At 35.3% G+C, this 18,726-nt stretch overlaps 1 protein-coding gene across 6 annotated transcripts in view; it reads left to right on the top strand.

The window, feature by feature from the left end:
* LOC117337343 (MORN repeat-containing protein 1-like) overlaps positions 1–18,726 on the top strand; it is a 76,724-nt gene that overhangs the window by 39,935 nt on the left and 18,063 nt on the right. For 2 of the 6 annotated variants that reach the window (XM_033898274.1, XM_033898268.1), the window contains exons 4-12: positions 432–522; positions 1,851–1,874; positions 10,984–11,071; positions 12,218–12,428; positions 13,645–13,759; positions 14,148–14,278; positions 14,807–14,959; positions 17,090–17,299; positions 18,285–18,350. In XM_033898274.1, coding sequence (XP_033754165.1) covers positions 432–522; positions 1,851–1,874; positions 10,984–11,071; positions 12,218–12,428; positions 13,645–13,759; positions 14,148–14,278; positions 14,807–14,959; positions 17,090–17,299; positions 18,285–18,350 — 1,089 coding nt within the window. The remainder of the gene's footprint in view (positions 1–431; positions 523–1,850; positions 1,875–10,983; positions 11,072–12,217; positions 12,429–13,644; positions 13,760–14,147; positions 14,279–14,806; positions 14,960–17,089; positions 17,300–18,284; positions 18,351–18,726) is intronic. The other 4 variants (XM_033898269.1, XM_033898271.1, XM_033898272.1 and 1 more) reach the window with 3 other exon arrangements.

The raw sequence follows: 18,726 nt of genomic DNA, 5'->3' as shown, positions 1-18,726 counted from the left end.
ACTTCCTAATAAGCCCATATTCCCTAATAAGCCCATACTTCCTAATAAAGCCATACTCCCTAATAAACCCATACTTCCTAATAAAGCCATTCTTCCTAATAAGCCCATACTTCCTAATAAGCCCATACTTCCTAATAAGCCCATACTTCCTAATAAAGCCATTCTTTCTAATAAGCCAATGCTTCCTAATAAGGCCATACTTCCTAATAAGCCCATACTTGCTAATAAGGCCATTCTTGCTTAAATCATAAGCCTATATGGGTTGCTACACATTTGTTAATTAGCTGGTTTGTGTTGATATGCCCATATATATATCAATAATTAGCCCATGTTTATATTTATAATCCCCTCCACTTTGTCAGCACATTCCAGGGCATCATGAAACTGACCTCTATATTAATTAATTAGACAGTAATGATGTTTATTTACAGGGTATGGTGTGATGCGATCCTCTGAGAGTGAAGTGTATGAAGGAGCCTATCAATCCAATCTGCGCCATGGTGAAGGCCTCATGTTGTACTCGTAAGTCTGCAATTTCTTCTCGCCTGAAATAAATGATATACATTTTTTTTTTTAATGTATGCCTTTCAACACAACACTGCAAGATTTCAGAGTGTAATTAACGTAAAGTTTATGGTAGAGTGAATTTGTAGGTTTACATTTTAAGCATAATTAGAATTTATGTGTTGTCATTAATTTGTAATTCCTACAAGTTTTACAGTTTACTGTGAATCTAATGTTCTTTGTATTATTTGTAAGAATTAAGCAAAATATGTGCAGTTGATTTAAGGATCAATGAATATACTGTATGTAAAATGTGTGTGTCATAAATAATTTAAGTAACTATTCCAGTCTTAATTAAGATCATGCAGTAATTGACAAAGTCACCCTATAACTTCTCATGTTTACAAACCAGTATAAATATTATGGGTTCGGTTTATATTTTATTTGTAGACTAAATTAAATGTTTCATTCAGAATTTAGTGTGAATGGTTAAAGCTGGTGCTCACCCATTACCGGGAGATTACATAGACTTACAGCTGTCCCTATTTTGTTAGAGTAGTTACTGTATTGTCATAATATTGTCATAGTGGTTTTCTTCATCTTGTGAATAATGGTATGGACAGAAGAAGTCCGCAGAAATTATTAGGCCTAGTCTCTGTAACTGTACACAGAGTTATATGAACGTATTACTGTCGGATACCCTGGATACTGGTATTCCCCCTCCCATGTCACCTGTCCGTGCACCTTCTGATCACTACACTGTGCACATTGACTCCCATTTCTATAGTACATTATCCTTTTGCTAAAATACAGAAGCTATCATTAGTAGCCTTTGGGTTGTAAAGTGATGGTATACACATGTAGTTCCCCATAGCCTTGTTCCTTTGGTAGTTGGTGTGAGGTTTACCCCCACCCCTAGGCCTACCATTAGACTGACACACACTGTACTTGTCAGGTTATAAGGTTTTTAATATGATCTTAAAATCACTTGGCTAAAATAATCTCAATCTTTAAAAAAGACACAATACCTGGTAATTATAACCTCACTTGTTGAAGTTAATCCCGATATGCCAGAGGAATTAATATAAAGACTGTCCCCTGTTGTTACTATATCCCCGGTTTATATCGCTGAAGATATAAATATATTTAATTTGTCACAACGTATAAAGTTTTTACTTTAAGATTATTTTGAAAATTACTTAACTTTCTATCAAGTTCCAATGTTAATTTATTAATTTTGCTGAGAGGATTTTATCTTTGGATGAAGTAGATTTCAGCAGTTGGTGTGTATTAATGATCACTGACTGTGTGTGTTGTCCTAACTTATTGAACCTACCTGTTTGTAGATCTGTGCGTGTTGACGACGTCAGGTATACAATATGCTGTCACTATCTGTTTGTGTGTGGGTTTGTTTACAAGTCTACCACCCTCCCTATCATACACTAACGGCTCTGTATGTAATAATGAACTTAATGTTAAATTGTACCCTCTATATTAAAGCTGCAGATTTAAAATTTTTGAAAGCATGCAGAATATGATTTTTTTTTTTTTTTTTTTTTGGACAAAACAGTGAATTTGTAAAGTACTGTATGAAGTAAATTTAATAAATATAATTATATAGGAGCATTATATATTACTGGTATATGTATACTAAGAAAACTCAAGGAGGGTTTCGCCAGTATACTGTTCTGATGTATAATTTGATATCAACTTGTTTGTCGATTTATAGTGAAAAAATACAAGAGTGGTCTAGGACTAACTTTTGGCTGCCTAATTGGTACAAATATAAAGGGAGATAACTGATGAGAGCCAGCTATGATACCGGGTGGTTGCCTTGTTTTTAGGAGCTCTACTTTTCCTATGTATGCGTCTACCACACCCCAAACTGAATTCAGTAAAGGTCACTGTTCCAGTCACCTTAATTGAATTATAATGAATTTCTTTATTGATTTATGCATGCTCATTAAAATGAGTGATTATCTCCCCTGTATTGGATTTGAAAAACAAAAAAGGAGTTGTCAATTTTGAAATCTTATGGAAAGTTTTGTTTGCTGATAAGACAGTAGTATTTGCTCAAAAACAAAACAAATATTTGTTAATTCATGTGATTTGGAGATTCAGGTTTGTTCGATTGCAAATTTTGTTTCCAAAAATATATTTGTTCCATTTACAAACTAAACAAAATTAAGTTGATTACATAGTAAAAAATTGACAAAGACTTTCTTTTTCAGTGAGACACCCATATTATTTATTTTCAATTTTTTGAAAAAAAATCTTCTAGCTTTGGTTGCCAGAGCATCAGTATTATTATAATTACTGACATGTCATAATTGTTAATATATTTAACAATACGTGTATTTAACAAGTTCACCCCGAAAATGTGAATGTTGAAAAATTGGTTCCATTCTCTTCCTGCTCTCCCTTCCCATTCTGTGTGCTACATTATCTAATTATCAGTCAGAGGAATTTGTTTTTATTGGAACTTCCTAGGAAACATGAAGCTGCTAAGTTTTAATTATGGCCAGTATTAATGATTTATGATGTATTTGTGAGTGGTGGCAGTCCAGACCTTCTAGTTCTGTATACCTATTTCCGAATTCAAATATTTATCAGGAAAATTATTTAAATGATAATGAGTGCATCACTTTTATTATTATGTAATCACATTATGTGATAAAACATAAACATGTGATCAAATTAATTGTATCTATATACTATTATCAGTTGGACAGTGGATGTTTTGACTGCTACCGGTTTATCTGATTAGCTGAACTTGTATGAGGGGGTACTGACAGGTTTATCAGGACTTGTATGAGGGGGTACTGACAGGTTTATCAGGACTTGTATGAGGGGGTACTGACAGGTTTATCAGGACTTGTATGAGGGGGTACTGACAGGTTTATCAGGACTTGTATGAGGGGGTACTGACAGGTTTATCAGGACTTGTATGAGGGGGTACTGACATGTTTATCAGGACTTGTATGAGGGGGTACTGACAGGTTTATCAGGACTTGTATGAGGGGTACTGACAGGTTTATCAGGACTTGTATGAGGGGGTACTGACAGGTTTATCAGGACTTGTATGAGGGGGTACTGACAGGTTTATCAGGACTTGTATGAGGGGGTACTGACAGGTTTATCAGGACTTGTATGAGGGGGTACTGACAGGTTTATCAGGACTTGTATGAGGGGTACTGACATGTATCATACTTGTATGAGGGGGTACTGACAGGTTTATCAGGACTTGTATGAGGGGGTACTGACAGGTTTATCAGGACTTGTATGAGGGGGTACTGACAGGTTTATCAGGACTTGTATGAGGGGGTACCAACAGACTTTATTAAGTATTTGCTGACCTTGTTGTAGCCATCTCCCTTAGGGTTCCTTGTGTCAGCTCATTGACACCTCTGTGAATGTCTTATAGACTTTGACCTGAAAATCATTTATATATTTACATTTAACAACATCTCACTGTGTATGTACGTACAACTCAAGTACTGTCACAAGTGAATGTAATTGTCAACATGGAGTGTTTTAATTTTGAAAAACTACATTATATCATATATGTCTGTGAATGAACTCCTTACAAACTGATAGCTATGTATTGTCAGATAAAAGTATTTTAGAATGGAGATAGTGAGTTCTAACAAATTATATTCCTGCCTGAAATTGAAAAAAAAAAGAAAAAAGAAAAAAAAGCTACACACAACAGACCATTTCTTAGGGATTGCATTACAATAATCTTCATTAAATAAAAGATAATTGATTAATTATAACTTGTAAACACCAGATCATAGGATAATCAATGGTTTTTATCATATTATGTGGTACATAAACATTTCTGAGACATTGAAAATGGTACTAGACATTTACAGAGGTGTTATGGAGAGGACTTTTAGACAGGTTGTTTGGTGTAGATGTTTGCTAGAGGATTATAGCTTGGATTTCCTAAATCATGTTTTGAGATTGATAGCTTAAATGGAGATTTGCAAATTCAGACATATACCCTTTACATTATGGTGCTGTAATGTATTTAATCCTGCAGCCTGTATGAGTGCATATAATATTGTATATATATGTATGATACAATGACATCCTTTCACTTATGTAAAATATAATGGAGCTGTTTAATATTCACACACTTTATACTTATACAGGTATATCCAGCACTGTTGTAGATCACAGCTTACTCATCAATAACACAACACAAAATCCAGCACAAATTTGTGTCTGTTAACACTTTAAATGTTACTGCTAATTATTTTTTCATTATAGTCATGGTGTATGTTGAATTAGTATTATCATTATTTTTTTATTCTTTTTTCATTTTTTTTTTTTTTTTTGTAAGATCATATTAATCAAAATTGATAACATAACTTTTGTACTTTGTAATGGCGACTCGACATAACTGATAATGAGAGCTTGCTTAAATACAGGAAATCATAATGAATATGTAGACTTATACAATAAAAACATTTTATATATATTATTATCTTATTATCTTTAATTCAATACATTTGAATTCTTTTCACATAAAAAGGGTGTTTCCTTCTTGTTGTTTTGTTATTTCAATGTTACAAGATTTACCCAGGTGTTTTCCCCTTATTTTGGATTCCTTGTTTAGCCCCTATTTGATGTTAGAAGTGCTTTAAATCCTATGTAATGTGGTAAGAGTCATTCCCCTTTTGCTTTACATTCCCTAAGCTGTGTAAGGTGGTAAGAGTTATTCCCCCTCTACCACTCAGTGTTATTATCCGTGATGTCCGATTAATTCAGTCTCAGAATTGTATTAATTGAACTTTATATATTATCATAGAACATTTATTGTAGACAGTAATGTTAACCCCGACATACATGGTACTTTAAATTTGAAGATTGATAGCTCAATCAGTTAGAACTTAGCTACATATCACCTCAGGTGGACATTTGAGCTGTGCTCAATCAGTTGTAGAACAGCTACATAACCTCAGGGGAAGATCTGAGGTGTGTGGTTCAATGCTCCCTTCCCATGGTGGTTAAATGGTTTTTTTTGGGGAAGCTGAGAAATGTCTTGGTCTGTTGTCGTACTGGTTGTGTCCTTGGCCTTTAACCTAATTGCTTTGGATCAGGCATGTGACATTCAGGCCTTCATGATGTTGTTCAGTGAGGTAGCCACCAGCTACTACAAGGAGACCCTGCCTCTAAATGAACCTGTCTATCATGGGATGATAAACGCCAGAAACAAACAAACAAATTTATATAGGAGCTGCCCTGATTATCTATCACAATATTACAGTAATCAAATCAATTCCTGATGAGATGTTGTGTTTTTACATTTCAGATAGTTCTTGTGTACTGCATTTTTCTACCTAGAGAAGTAAACATTTGATTGCTTGCTTTATAATGTGCAATTTATCAATTTGCTGAAACCAAGATGGAGACAGTATTTGTTAATAATTATCAGAATTATTAAAAGGTGACAGGGTTTTGATGGAATTAAGGGGTACATAAAATGTATTTGTATTATTTATAATCCAGTCATATCAGTAACCACTGTACTGTCATAATTACCTGCCAATCAGTGTGTATATAGGAGAGAAACCTGATATGGCATAATGGAACCTTGTAACATCTGTACAACTACAAAATAACATCTAATACTACAAAATAATATATATGTAAAACTACTACAAAATAACATATATGTACAACTACATAAATGTACAAAATAACATATATGTAATACTACAAAATAACATATCTGTAAAAAAAAACTACTACAAAATAACATATCTGTACAACTACAAAATAACATATATGTAAAACTACTACAAAATAACATATCTGTACAACTACATAAATGTACAAAATAACATATATGTAAAACTACAAAATAACATATATGTAAAAAAAAACTACTACAAAATAACATATATGTAAAACTACTACAAAATAACATATCTGTATAAATTAGCATATTAATTAAATCAAACATTAATGGTACCCTGTATGTATATAATTATATAAGCAATGCAAACTAGCTGGCTGTATTGTGCACTTTGATAAATCTTTTCATAATCTCCACGGTTTATATAAACTATTAACGTACATGTAATTCAATCTACTTACCGTATTGTAATAATATAAAATTACTGGCTTAACACTCTTAAAGTAAAAAGAGAAACTCTGTCAAGAGGTTAATTTTCTGATCTATTAATAGTTATTCTGTGTAATAGTAAACGATATGTATTTAAGAATCTATGGTTAATAAAGAGATTATCAATATGTTGGTGATATCAGGTTGTTGATGTTTATCATGTCCGTGTCCTACAGAGAATCTATCTATAGTTTAATATTTAAAACGTCTTACCTGTAACCAGTAATTAAGATTTCTAATGTCCATACAAATACTATTATATTACCTAATGAGCACTTATATATGCTACTTTTAACAATTACCAGTCCAGTTTAGCTTTGAAATTACAAATACAGCCTTGATGGTAATCTGTATGGATAAGATTTAACTGGTTACATATAGACCCTATATAGCGAGATAAAAAGATGAAATTGTAAATGACTTTTTCCTCAAATCTGCACGACTGGGCCGTTCATTCCTGATCTACCTAATTAACATTTTTTTATCATCCCCCTCTGTACCCCCTGGTTGATCCCATTTTACTGTACCTTGTAAACTAAGGAACACCTGATCCCTACCTAACCTCTCCTCAATCTATCTCTTTGTTTGAGCAGTAATCCATGATTCATACCCATATTTGACATTGTCTGTGAGTTAATTATGTTACCATGCCTACGTTTGAACTTGGTCCTTTGCTTGTATGTAATATGTAATCTGTAAATCATTAACAAGATGTTTATATCTATTTGAATCTTTCAATAAATATTCACTTTACAGATAAATGTATTAGTAAATATTTGATGTTTAAAAGTACATTGTCTTCCTATCTGTACTGGTAATCAGTGGTATTTAGTGTTACTTGTGTGGTATATACTGTCTGTGATCTGTACTGGTGATCAGTGGTATTTAGTGTTACTTGTGTGGTATATACTCTCTGTGATCTGTACTGGTAATCAGTGGTATTTAGTGTTACTTGTGTGCATGGTATATACTGTCTGTGATCTGTACTGGTGATCAGTGTGTTACTTATGTGGTATATACTGTCTGTGATCTGTACTGGTGATCAGTGGTATTTAGTGTTGCTTGTGTGGTATATACTGTCTGTGATCTGTACTGGTGATCAGTGTGTTACTTATGTGGTATATACTGTCTGTGATCTGTACTGGTGATCAGTGGTATTTAGTGTTGCTTGTGTGGTATATACTGTCTGTGATCTGTACTGGTGATCAGTGATATTTAGTGTTACTTGTGTGGTATATACTGTCTGTGATCTGTACTGGTGATCAGTGATATTTAGTGTTACTTGTGTGGTATATACTGTCTGTGATCTGTACTGGTAATCAGTGTTATTTAGTGTTACTTGTGTGGTATATACTGTCTGTGATCTGTACGGGTGATCAGTGGTATTTAGTGTTGCTTGTGTGGTATATACTGTCTGTGATCTGTACTGGTAATCAGTGGTATTTAGTGTTACTTGTGTGGTATATACTGTCTGTGATCTGTACTGGTAATCAGTGTTATTTAGTGTTACTTGTGTGGTATATACTGTCTGTGATCTGTACTGGTGATCAGTGTGTTACTTATGTGGTATATACTGTCTGTGATCTGTACTGGTGATCAGTGGTATTTAGTGTTGCTTGTGTGGTATATACTGTCTGTGATCTGTACGGGTAATCAGTGATATTTAGTGTTACTTGTGTGGTATATACTGTCTGTGATCTGTACTGGTGATCAGTGATATTTAGTGTTACTTGTGTGGTATATACTGTCTGTGATCTGTACTGGTGATCAGTGGTATTTAGTGTTACTTGTGTGGTATATACTGTCTGTGATCTGTACTGGTGATCAGTGGTATTTAGTGTTGCTTGTGTGGTATATACTGTCTGTGATCTGTACTGGTGATCAGTGATATTTAGTGTTACTTGTGTGGTATATACTGTCTGTGATCTGTACTGGTGATCAGTGATATTTAGTGTTACTTGTGTGGTATATACTGTCTGTGATCTGTACTGGTAATCAGTGTTATTTAGTGTTACTTGTGTGGTATATACTGTCTGTGATCTGTACGGGTGATCAGTGGTATTTAGTGTTGCTTGTGTGGTATATACTGTCTGTGATCTGTACTGGTAATCAGTGGTATTTAGTGTTACTTGTGTGGTATATACTGTCTGTGATCTGTACTGGTAATCAGTGTTATTTAGTGTTACTTGTGTGGTATATACTGTCTGTGATCTGTACTGGTGATCAGTGTGTTACTTATGTGGTATATACTGTCTGTGATCTGTACTGGTGATCAGTGGTATTTAGTGTTGCTTGTGTGGTATATACTGTCTGTGATCTGTACGGGTAATCAGTGATATTTAGTGTTACTTGTGTGGTATATACTGTCTGTGATCTGTACTGGTGATCAGTGATATTTAGTGTTACTTGTGTGGTATATACTGTCTGTGATCTGTACTGGTGATCAGTGGTATTTAGTGTTACTTGTGTGGTATATACTGTCTGTGATCTGTACTGGTGATCAGTGGTATTTAGTGTTACTTGTGTGGTATATACTGTCTGTGATCTGTACTGGTGATCAGTGTTATTTAGTGTTACTTGTGTGGTATATACTGTCTGTGATCTGTACTGGTAATCAGTGCTATTTAGTGTTACTTGTGTGGTATATACTGTCTGTGATCTGTACGGGTAATCAGTGATATTTAGTGTTACTTGTGTTGTATATACTGTCTGTGATCTGTACTGGTGATCAGTGATATTTAGTGTTACTTGTGTGGTATATACTGTCTGTGATCTGTACTGGTGATCAGTGGTATTAAGTGTTACTTGTGTGGTATATACTGTCTGTGATCTGTACTGGTGATCAGTGGTATTTAGTGTTACTTGTGTGGTATATACTGTCTGTGATCTGTACTGGTAATCAGTGTTATTTAGTGTTACTTGTGTGGTATATACTGTCTGTGATCTGTACTGGTAATCAGTGTTATTTAGTGTTACTTGTGTGGTATATACTGTCTGTGATCTGTACTGGTAATCAGTGTTATTTAGTGTTACTTGTGTGGTATATACTGTCTGTGATCTGTACTGGTGATCAGTGTGTTACTTGTGTGGTTGTGTGGTTGTGTGGTATATACTGTCTGTGATCTGTACTGGTGATCAGTGGTATTTAGTGTTACTTGTGTGGTATATACTGTCTGTGATCTGTACTGGTAATCAGTGTTATTTAGTGTTACTTGTGTGGTATATACTGTCTGTGATCTGTACTGGTGATCAGTGGTATTTAGTGTTACTTGTGTGGTATATACTGTCTGTGATCTGTACCGGTGATCAGTGGTATTTAGTGTTACTTGTGTGGTATATACTGTCTGTGATCTGTACTGGTGATCAGTGTTATTTAGTGTTACTTGTGTGGTATATACTGTCTGTGATCTGTACTGGTGATCAGTGATATTTAGTGTTACTTATGTGGTATAAACTGTCTGTGATCTGTATGGGTGATCAGTGTGTTACTTGTGTGGTATATACTGTCTGTGATCCGTACTGGTAATCTTTGGTATTTAGTGTTACTTGTGTGGTATATACTGTCTGTGATCTGTACTGGTAATCATTGGTATTCAGTGTTACTTGTGTGGTATATACTGTCTGTGATCTGTACTGGTGATCAGTGTGTTACTTGTGTGGTATATACTGTCTGTGATCTGTACTGGTAATCAGTGTGTTACTTGTGTGGTATATACTGTCTGTGATCTGTACTGGTGATCAGTGGTATTTAATGTTACTTGTGTGGTATATACTGTCTGTGATCTGTACTGGTGATCAGTGGTATTTAGTGTTACTTGTGTGGTATATACTGTCTGTGATCTGTACTGGTAATCAGTGGTATTTAGTGTTACTTGTGTGGTATATACTGTCTGTGATCTGTACTGGTGATCAGTGGTATTTAGTGTTACTTGTGTGGTATATACTGTCTGTGATCTGTACTGGTGATCAGTGGTATTTAGTGTTACTTGTGTGGTATATACTGTCTGTGATCTGTACTGGTAATCATTGATATTTAGTGTTACTTGTGTGGTATATACTGTCTGTGATCTGTACTGGTAATCAGTGGTATTTAGTGTTACTTGTGTGGTATATACTGTCTGTGATCTGTACCGGTAATCAGTGGTATTTAGTGTTACTTGTGTGGTATATACTGTCTGTTATCTGTACTGGTAATCATTGGTATTTAGTGTTACTTGTGTGGTATATACTGTCTGTGATCTGTACTGGTGATCAGTGGTATTTAGTGTTACTGGTGTGGTATATACTGTCTGTGATCTGTATTTATGATCAGTGGTATTAAGTGTTACTTGTGTGATTCACAGCAATGGTGACAAGTATGCTGGTCAGTGGGAAAATGACCGACGGTATGGAGAGGGAGAGCTGACAAGCATTAACGGAACTGTATATACGGTAAGGTCCATTCATTGTATTGTACAAAAGCTGGGATGAATTTGTGTTATTGAATGATATTCCAACTTACCTTTTCTATTAAAATTATGATCAAACTGGTGGGGCATCATGGGAGCCCTGTTGGTGTATCACTGGAGTCCTTGTGGGAACACATGGGAGTCTTGTTGATGGGGCAGTGGGAGCTGTAGGCACAGGCATCATGGAAGCCCTGATTAGGGTGTTAAGGTAGCCCATTTCAGGAAGCTCAAGTGGGCATCCTGGGGATGGGAGCCCAGGTGGGTTGTCATTTGATCCCTGGTGGGTGTCATTTTAGCCCTGCTGGTGAGGTTTAATGGGACCCCGCGTGGTGTGTAATGGGAGGCCTGGTGGGGTGTAATGGGACCCTGCATGGTGTGTAATGGGAGGCCTGGTGGGTTGTAATTGGAGCCTTGGTTGGATGTCATGGGTGCCTTGTTGGGGTGTCATGGGTGCCTTGGTGGGGTGTCATGGGTGCCCTGGTGGGGTGTCATGGGTGCCCTGGTGGGGTGTCATGGGTGCCCTGGTGGGGTGTCATGGGTGCCCTGGTGGGGTGTCATGGGTGCCCTGGTGGGGTGTCATGGGTGCCTTGGTGGGGTGTCATGGGTGCCCTGGTGGGGTGTCATGGGTGCCTTGGTGGGGTGTCATGGGTGCCTTGTTGGGGTGTCATGGATACCCTGGTGGGATATCTTTGGCGCCCTCAAGGCATCAAGGGATTTCTGATGGGAGCCCCAGTAGCGCATGCATGATGGGAGTTCTGATCAGATGTAATAGGAGTCCTGGGATGTAATGAGAGCCCATGTCATGGCGTAAAGGGAAACTTTGGTGGGTGTCATGGGAGCCCTGGTAGGGCATCATTGGAGCCTTTATGAGATGTCATGGGAACCCTGATGGGATGTTATGGAAGTCCCTTGTTGGGTGTCATTAGAGCCCTGGTGATTATTTATCACAAATATGTAATTTTCCATATTATAACGTGAAAGAAATGTAATTATTACTTAAAAGTAAAATAATTTTCATTTTAGCATTTTTTTCTACTCTGTATTTATGTATATTAGAACATAAGATATTATTACAGTATATTAAGATTTTAGTATGTTTTCATACATGATTTACTGACGTTTCCTACAGGGCCATTTTATAGATAACCTGTTCCATGGGGTAGGATTACTCAAACATATATCTGGTTATTACTACAACGGAGAGTGGGCTTACGGTCAGCCAATCAAGATTGCCACCAAACTAGTCATCAAGATTGAGGAAAATCCTTGGATCATCAGACAGGGCGTCCCCTTCTCTGTCAGGGTTGAATGTCAAAATGATGAAGGCGAGATCATTGAGGGTATGTATCCTACCCCATAGACATTTTGTATACATGCCTTGTATATCCTTATACATTGAGGGTATGTATCCCACCCTATACATTGAGGGTATGTATCCTACCCCATAGACAATTTGTATATATCCTTATACATTGAGGGTATGTATCCTACCCCATAGACAATTTGTATACATCCTTATACATTGAGGGTATGTATCCCACCCCATAGACATTTTATATACATCCTTATACATTGAGGGTATGTATCCCACCCCATAGACATTTTGTATACATCCTTATACATTGAGGGTATGTATCCCACCCCATAGACAATTTGTATACATGCCTTGTATATCCTTATACATTGAGGGTATGTATCCCACCCTATACATTGAGGGTATGTATCCTACCCCATAGACAATTTGTATATATCCTTATACATTGAGGGTATGTATCCTACCCCATAGACAATTTGTATACATCCTTATACATTGAGGGTATGTATCCCACCCCATAGACATTTTATATACATCCTTATACATTGAGGGTATGTATCCCACCCCATAGACATTTTGTATACATCCTTATACATTGAGGGTATGTATCCCACCCCATAGACATTTTGTTTTCATTGATATCTAGATTGTATACAGACACATAACTGTTATACTGATTTGAGCATCTGAATATAATTGTATATCTACAAGTCGTATTCAATTGTTATATCCTTATTCATACAATTAATTGGTGATGTAGTAATAACGACAGAACAGACAATTAAATTGTTGAATTTTTGAGGCACTCGGCCTATTTATCAAGACACAAGTAAATTACAAGCAATCACCTATAATGATTTGTATTATACAGAATATTTGCTAGCACCTATAATGATTTATATTATACAGAGTACATGTATTTGTTTTCATTTACAATGATATACTTCAGATTTATAATATAGGAATATTTGTACACTCCTATAATGATTTGTATTATACAGAATATTTGTTGACGCCTATAATGATTTATAATATACGGAATATTTGCTAGCACCTATAATGATTTATAATATACAGAGTATATATTTTCATTTACAATGATATACTCTAGATTTACAATACATGCATAAGAATATTTGTACACCCCTGTAATGATTTATAATATACAGTTTTTTGTTGAAAATATAATGATTTGTGTGTCTAGATTATATAATTATAAAGAAACACTTTGATTCCTCCAGAACACGGCCGTGAACTGCGTCTACAAGTTGGATTTAAGTATTATGCACCTAAAGAGGGTTCTGTTTTGTTTGATATGATTGAGGATGTGGAGGACCAGCCAATAGACACACCATTGTAAGTGTTCAACACTCCATTGGCCTCAAAAAATGTATCTCCATTAATATTTGACCTCTGGGATTTAATTCATTTTTTCTTTTCTATGTTGACTGAAACAAATATTTTTTTCATAACTATCAGTTTTAAGCATTTTAGTGTAATTTTTATTAATTTGTCACTTCAACAGCACATGTAAGAGACTGAGTAGAATATTGAGTGCATACTTAAAGATGTTAACTTTTTATATCTCGCACATTTGTGAGAGTATCTTAACCAATAAAATTCCTTCACCAATGAAGTGCTGTGTTAACCAATGAAATGCCTTCACCAATGAAGTGCTGTGTTAACCAATGAAATGCCTTCACCAATGAATTGCTGTGTTAACCAATGAAATGCCTTGTTTCAGTGGTTATCAAGTGGTTTCCTATCCAGTATCTGACCAGATCAACATGTCTGATGGTGGTGACGGGCCCCCAGATGAGGATGATAAGGACGATGAACTGTCAAAGTCACACACACAGACAGATATTATTGAGGGTAAAATTCTCCAGATTATTGTTCTGTATAACTACTTTCACTTTCATTTCTAAATTGTGGGTCCAGATTTACTCTAAATGACCAGGGATATAATTGACCGTAGCTTTCAAACAGAGTTTTAAACTGATGTTGAGTTAGACTTTTCTTACTCATCTAGTCTGTCTGGCATATTTACACATCATTTGGCTCATAATGACATCATAATTTACACAAAGTTTTTAATATTTTGGATTGTGTTTCTGATTCATAACCAACAAGGGAGATAATCCAGTTGAGTTGAGGAATTCTGACTTACATAAATATCTGAGAAGAAAAAACCATTAACTATATGTGTTTGAGATTGATTTATTATATCAAATAACTGATTTTATCATGTAATTGTGTAGTGATTTGTCTTAGCTGACATTTCATCCCATTCCCTGTATAACCTTAACAGAGGTATTGTCACAGAACATCAGCTGATAAATGACTCAGAAAAATCTATCTGAAAGTAATGACAGGTCCTGATGATAATTATCTGCCTTATAGATTCCCCAGAGGACCAGGGAGAAGAGGAACATGAGGAAGAGGAGAAAGAAAAAGGTGATGATGGGTTGGAGAAGAAGGTAGAGGAGGATGAGACAGGCGTTGCTGTGGGAACTGATGATGAGGGTGTAGCTATCGGAGGAGAGAGAGCGCCAGGTCTTTGTAACACTCGCTTTGCTGTGTGCATGCTTTACATAGCCTCTATCGCAACAACTTTTCACTGACATCAAACTGATAATTTTAACTGTATTTGTGTTTGACTATGTCAGGACCAGTTTCACTTCCTTTAATGATGTAATTCCACAACTCACGTCCAGATTTTTCTAATGTCTGTTATTACTCCTTATGATTTTTAATAAGGAATATTAATGAAACTGGAGCCATCATAATGATAACTGAAATACTCAATCATTATCAGGTCAAAAACCAGAAATTTTGGTAGATGTTTGTGGTAGAAAACTGAAGTTTATAATAAGCCATGTTATCTGTAACAGTGCTTGTCAGTGAACAGTTTCCTTATTTTTCTATACTTTATCTGCCTTTGTGAACCAGAAATTGATTTGTTTGCTCAATTTCTCAAGTTTTCTGTCTTCTTTGTCTTAACTATCATTCCATTGTCTATCACTGTATTACATAGTTAACCTATCACTTATCTTTGTATTATCTTTCATTAACAATCGTCTATCATTGGTGTTACTATTATGTTTCAGTAATGACTATATTATCCTATACACCTTGTCAACTTGCCTGATATTGTCATGTCAACCACTGAACATTGCATGCTCCCCTGAAATTGTGAAAAATGCAGATATCACCTGATATTAAATTCAAATCTATCAAAATACTATAGTATACAAATATATCATGGGTGTCTGTGCAATAGTGTAGAATTTTTGACACTAGGTATTGGTAATCAACCGCTGTTCTATTGCACGAGGCCGAATGTTTTATTACATAATCACTAAAAGACAGTTAGAATCAATGACATCTTGACTTTCCTGTAGACCTAGAAGTCAGCATGACTGTCGTCGGCAGTGTTGACATCTGAGTGACTTAGACGCTTGAAAGGGTTAGACTAAATTCCAAAACGTCACAGGTGTTCAATAGTTCGCAGGTGACCATGCAATAGTCATTTTAGCAGTGCAATAGTTCAAAATATAGCTTATGTTTATAGTTAAGGAAAATCAAACGCATTATGTAATAAAATGAAATAATTATCTGAATGTGTACAAATATCATGATAACTACATTATATAAATTAAAATAGATAAGGTTATTTTACTTTCTGGCCTCTTAAAACATGATATCATCATGACAGGTTGGCAGCACCCAATACTCGATAACTTTTAGATTATTTCTCAGTTGTTTTCCCTACAATGTCGTGTTGCTATCATATTGGAGGTGTAAGTATTATAAATATTCAGAATCGAAGTTGATAGTGAAATCCCAACAGTCTAATATCTAACAGCATGTACCTGTAGGATGGTGTGGGACTCGACATATATTGTAAAGATTACATCACTCACAAACTCTGATATCTTTATAAGATTGGTGGAATTGAATGAATTAAAGACAAATGATTGATTCCACATCATTGATCTCAAATATCCTAACTTGTGTATAGATATTGTGTAATGGTCATTGTGATAGGGGTGAGTTAAGGTAGATTTATTTGCATGCTGTAGTAGTTTTAGCTGCATGTCTTACAATATAATCACAACATGTAATAGATTTTTGTTTGCATGCACTTGGTGTTGATAGAGTAGAACCTGGTGATTCTATCCTCAAATAGAAATATTAAGTGAAAAAATAAGGGGTATATTAGGGGAAAATTAGGGGAAATAAGGGGAAAATACAGGGAAAATGAGGGGTATATTAGGGGGCAATTAGGGGAAATGGAAAAAGTACACCAAAAATTAGGGGCAATAAGGGGAAAATAATTAAGGGGAAATTGGAGGGAAATGAGGAGAAAATAAGGGGGATATTTAGAGGGAAATTAGGGGAAATGGAGAAAATACACAAAAAATTAGGGGAAATTAAATTAGGGGAAATGAGGGGGAAATAAGGGGAAATTGGAGGGAAATGAGGGGAAAGTGTCAAATAGACAAAACTTCTGAAATTTAAGAGTAATCATCTAATGACTGGAAAATAATCTCATGTCAAATTACATCATGATAGAGTTATGTTATTTATAACCAATTAAATGTCATGTGATATTTCATAATATTCAGAGTATTACTTTTTTCACCTTTTTTGACATCGAACCTGTTATTGTTTGGAGTATAGATGGTATGGTAGAGGAAAAAACCGAGATAGTTGAGGAGAAGGAATCTGTGACGCTTCCCCCACCCGTCCCTAACCACCGATGTGAGAATGGTGTAAGTGACTGGGATAACCTCCAGCTGGCACCAGCACCACCTATGTATAGACCATTCGTTGCCATGGAGGAAGCAGCACATGGAAAATTTTCAAAAACAAAATCAAAAGCAAAAATAGGTAAGATATAGGATTTATTAAAAGTTTCTTCTGAATGAATTCTGTGATTGGACCAGAAACTTATTTAATGCTTAAAGAACGTTCAGTGCATTGATAGAATGTAAATAATGTAAGTCTCTGTGTGCATGAATTAAATACTAATGTATATTCATATATTGTATGCTTGTAATGGAAATTTAGGAAAGGAATTATTTATCCATGGAAATGATACAGTACTTGATTACTTTAAATTATGTATTTCATGTTTTTAACGTAATGATTAAATAATGTGTATTATTTTTTTTCTTGTTGTAAGTCTTACAAATGGTGAGAATCTCAAAATCACACTCCTTAAATTACTAAGGAGATTTAGTTAAAAGGCATGTCAAACCAACATTCTCCCTGAACAGTTACAGGGAGGAGAGAGAATTATATTCCTTACGACTATGTAGAGGGCATCATGGTTATTCCTCTACAAAATGTCCTCCATTAGTAGTATAATTGTCATTCTGATTAAAATCATATCTTGATCTGCATTCCCATTCCGTAAACTGTCTCTCTGCTACACCAAGAATAGCGGAGAGTGTTGTACAGAACGGGAGGGAGCACAGATAACTTTAATCAGATTGTTTAATCGTAGACGTTTATATCTAAAGAGACAATGACTGCAATATGTTTTACTATGCTGTAGATCCAGAATTCATAAGCAATAGATACACTCTTCTGTAATAGGGAAAATATTCAACTTCATGATTATGATAAAAACACCCAGAGTTTTTTTTTTTTTTAATGTGAATGTAACATCATTAAGCACATTAAAGCTTTAACATTAGCAACAAAAATATGCTGGCGGCTAGTGACGTCATATTGAAATCCATGGAGTATGTACATTATGTACATATGAGGGGAAACATGAGAGAGAGGCTAAACAGCGCTCCTAAAATGATATACTGTGTACATCATTATGAAAAATATTGTTCATCTTGTTTAATTAACTATATTTCAGTTCGAAAATTCAGTACAGCGGTTAATTCCATCACAGTGCCCCAAGTTGTTCACGCTTCAAGTATACGTAGGTGGCGTTGACATCAGTATCCCAATATTGTTTCTAGTCATGTGACCCGTTGGCATGACGACATTGTTCATTGCCAACTCCCTTGATGTTTTAATGACGTAACCATCCTGACCGTCCATCCCATAATGCAATCCATAATGCAATCCATAATGCATGAATGTTGTTACAGCACCTTCACAATCTAGAGCACCATATCCAGCTAGGTCTCACCAAGATCTCATTTGCATAATACTGGCTATAAAACTTTAATACAAACAATTTAAACTTTTCCATTAACAAGAAGTTAATACAATTTTCTTTCAGATGAAAATATCTTATTGAGAAAATAAAGTGGTGAATAAAGAATTTGTCGGATAATTTTATCCTTTACTTG

This window comes from Pecten maximus, chromosome 11, assembly GCF_902652985.1.
Source record: "Pecten maximus chromosome 11, xPecMax1.1, whole genome shotgun sequence".
NCBI classification, from domain to species: Eukaryota; Metazoa; Mollusca; class Bivalvia; order Pectinida; family Pectinidae; genus Pecten; species Pecten maximus.
Note: the sequence above shows the minus strand (reverse complement) of the source record. Positions and strands in the feature narration are given on the sequence as shown.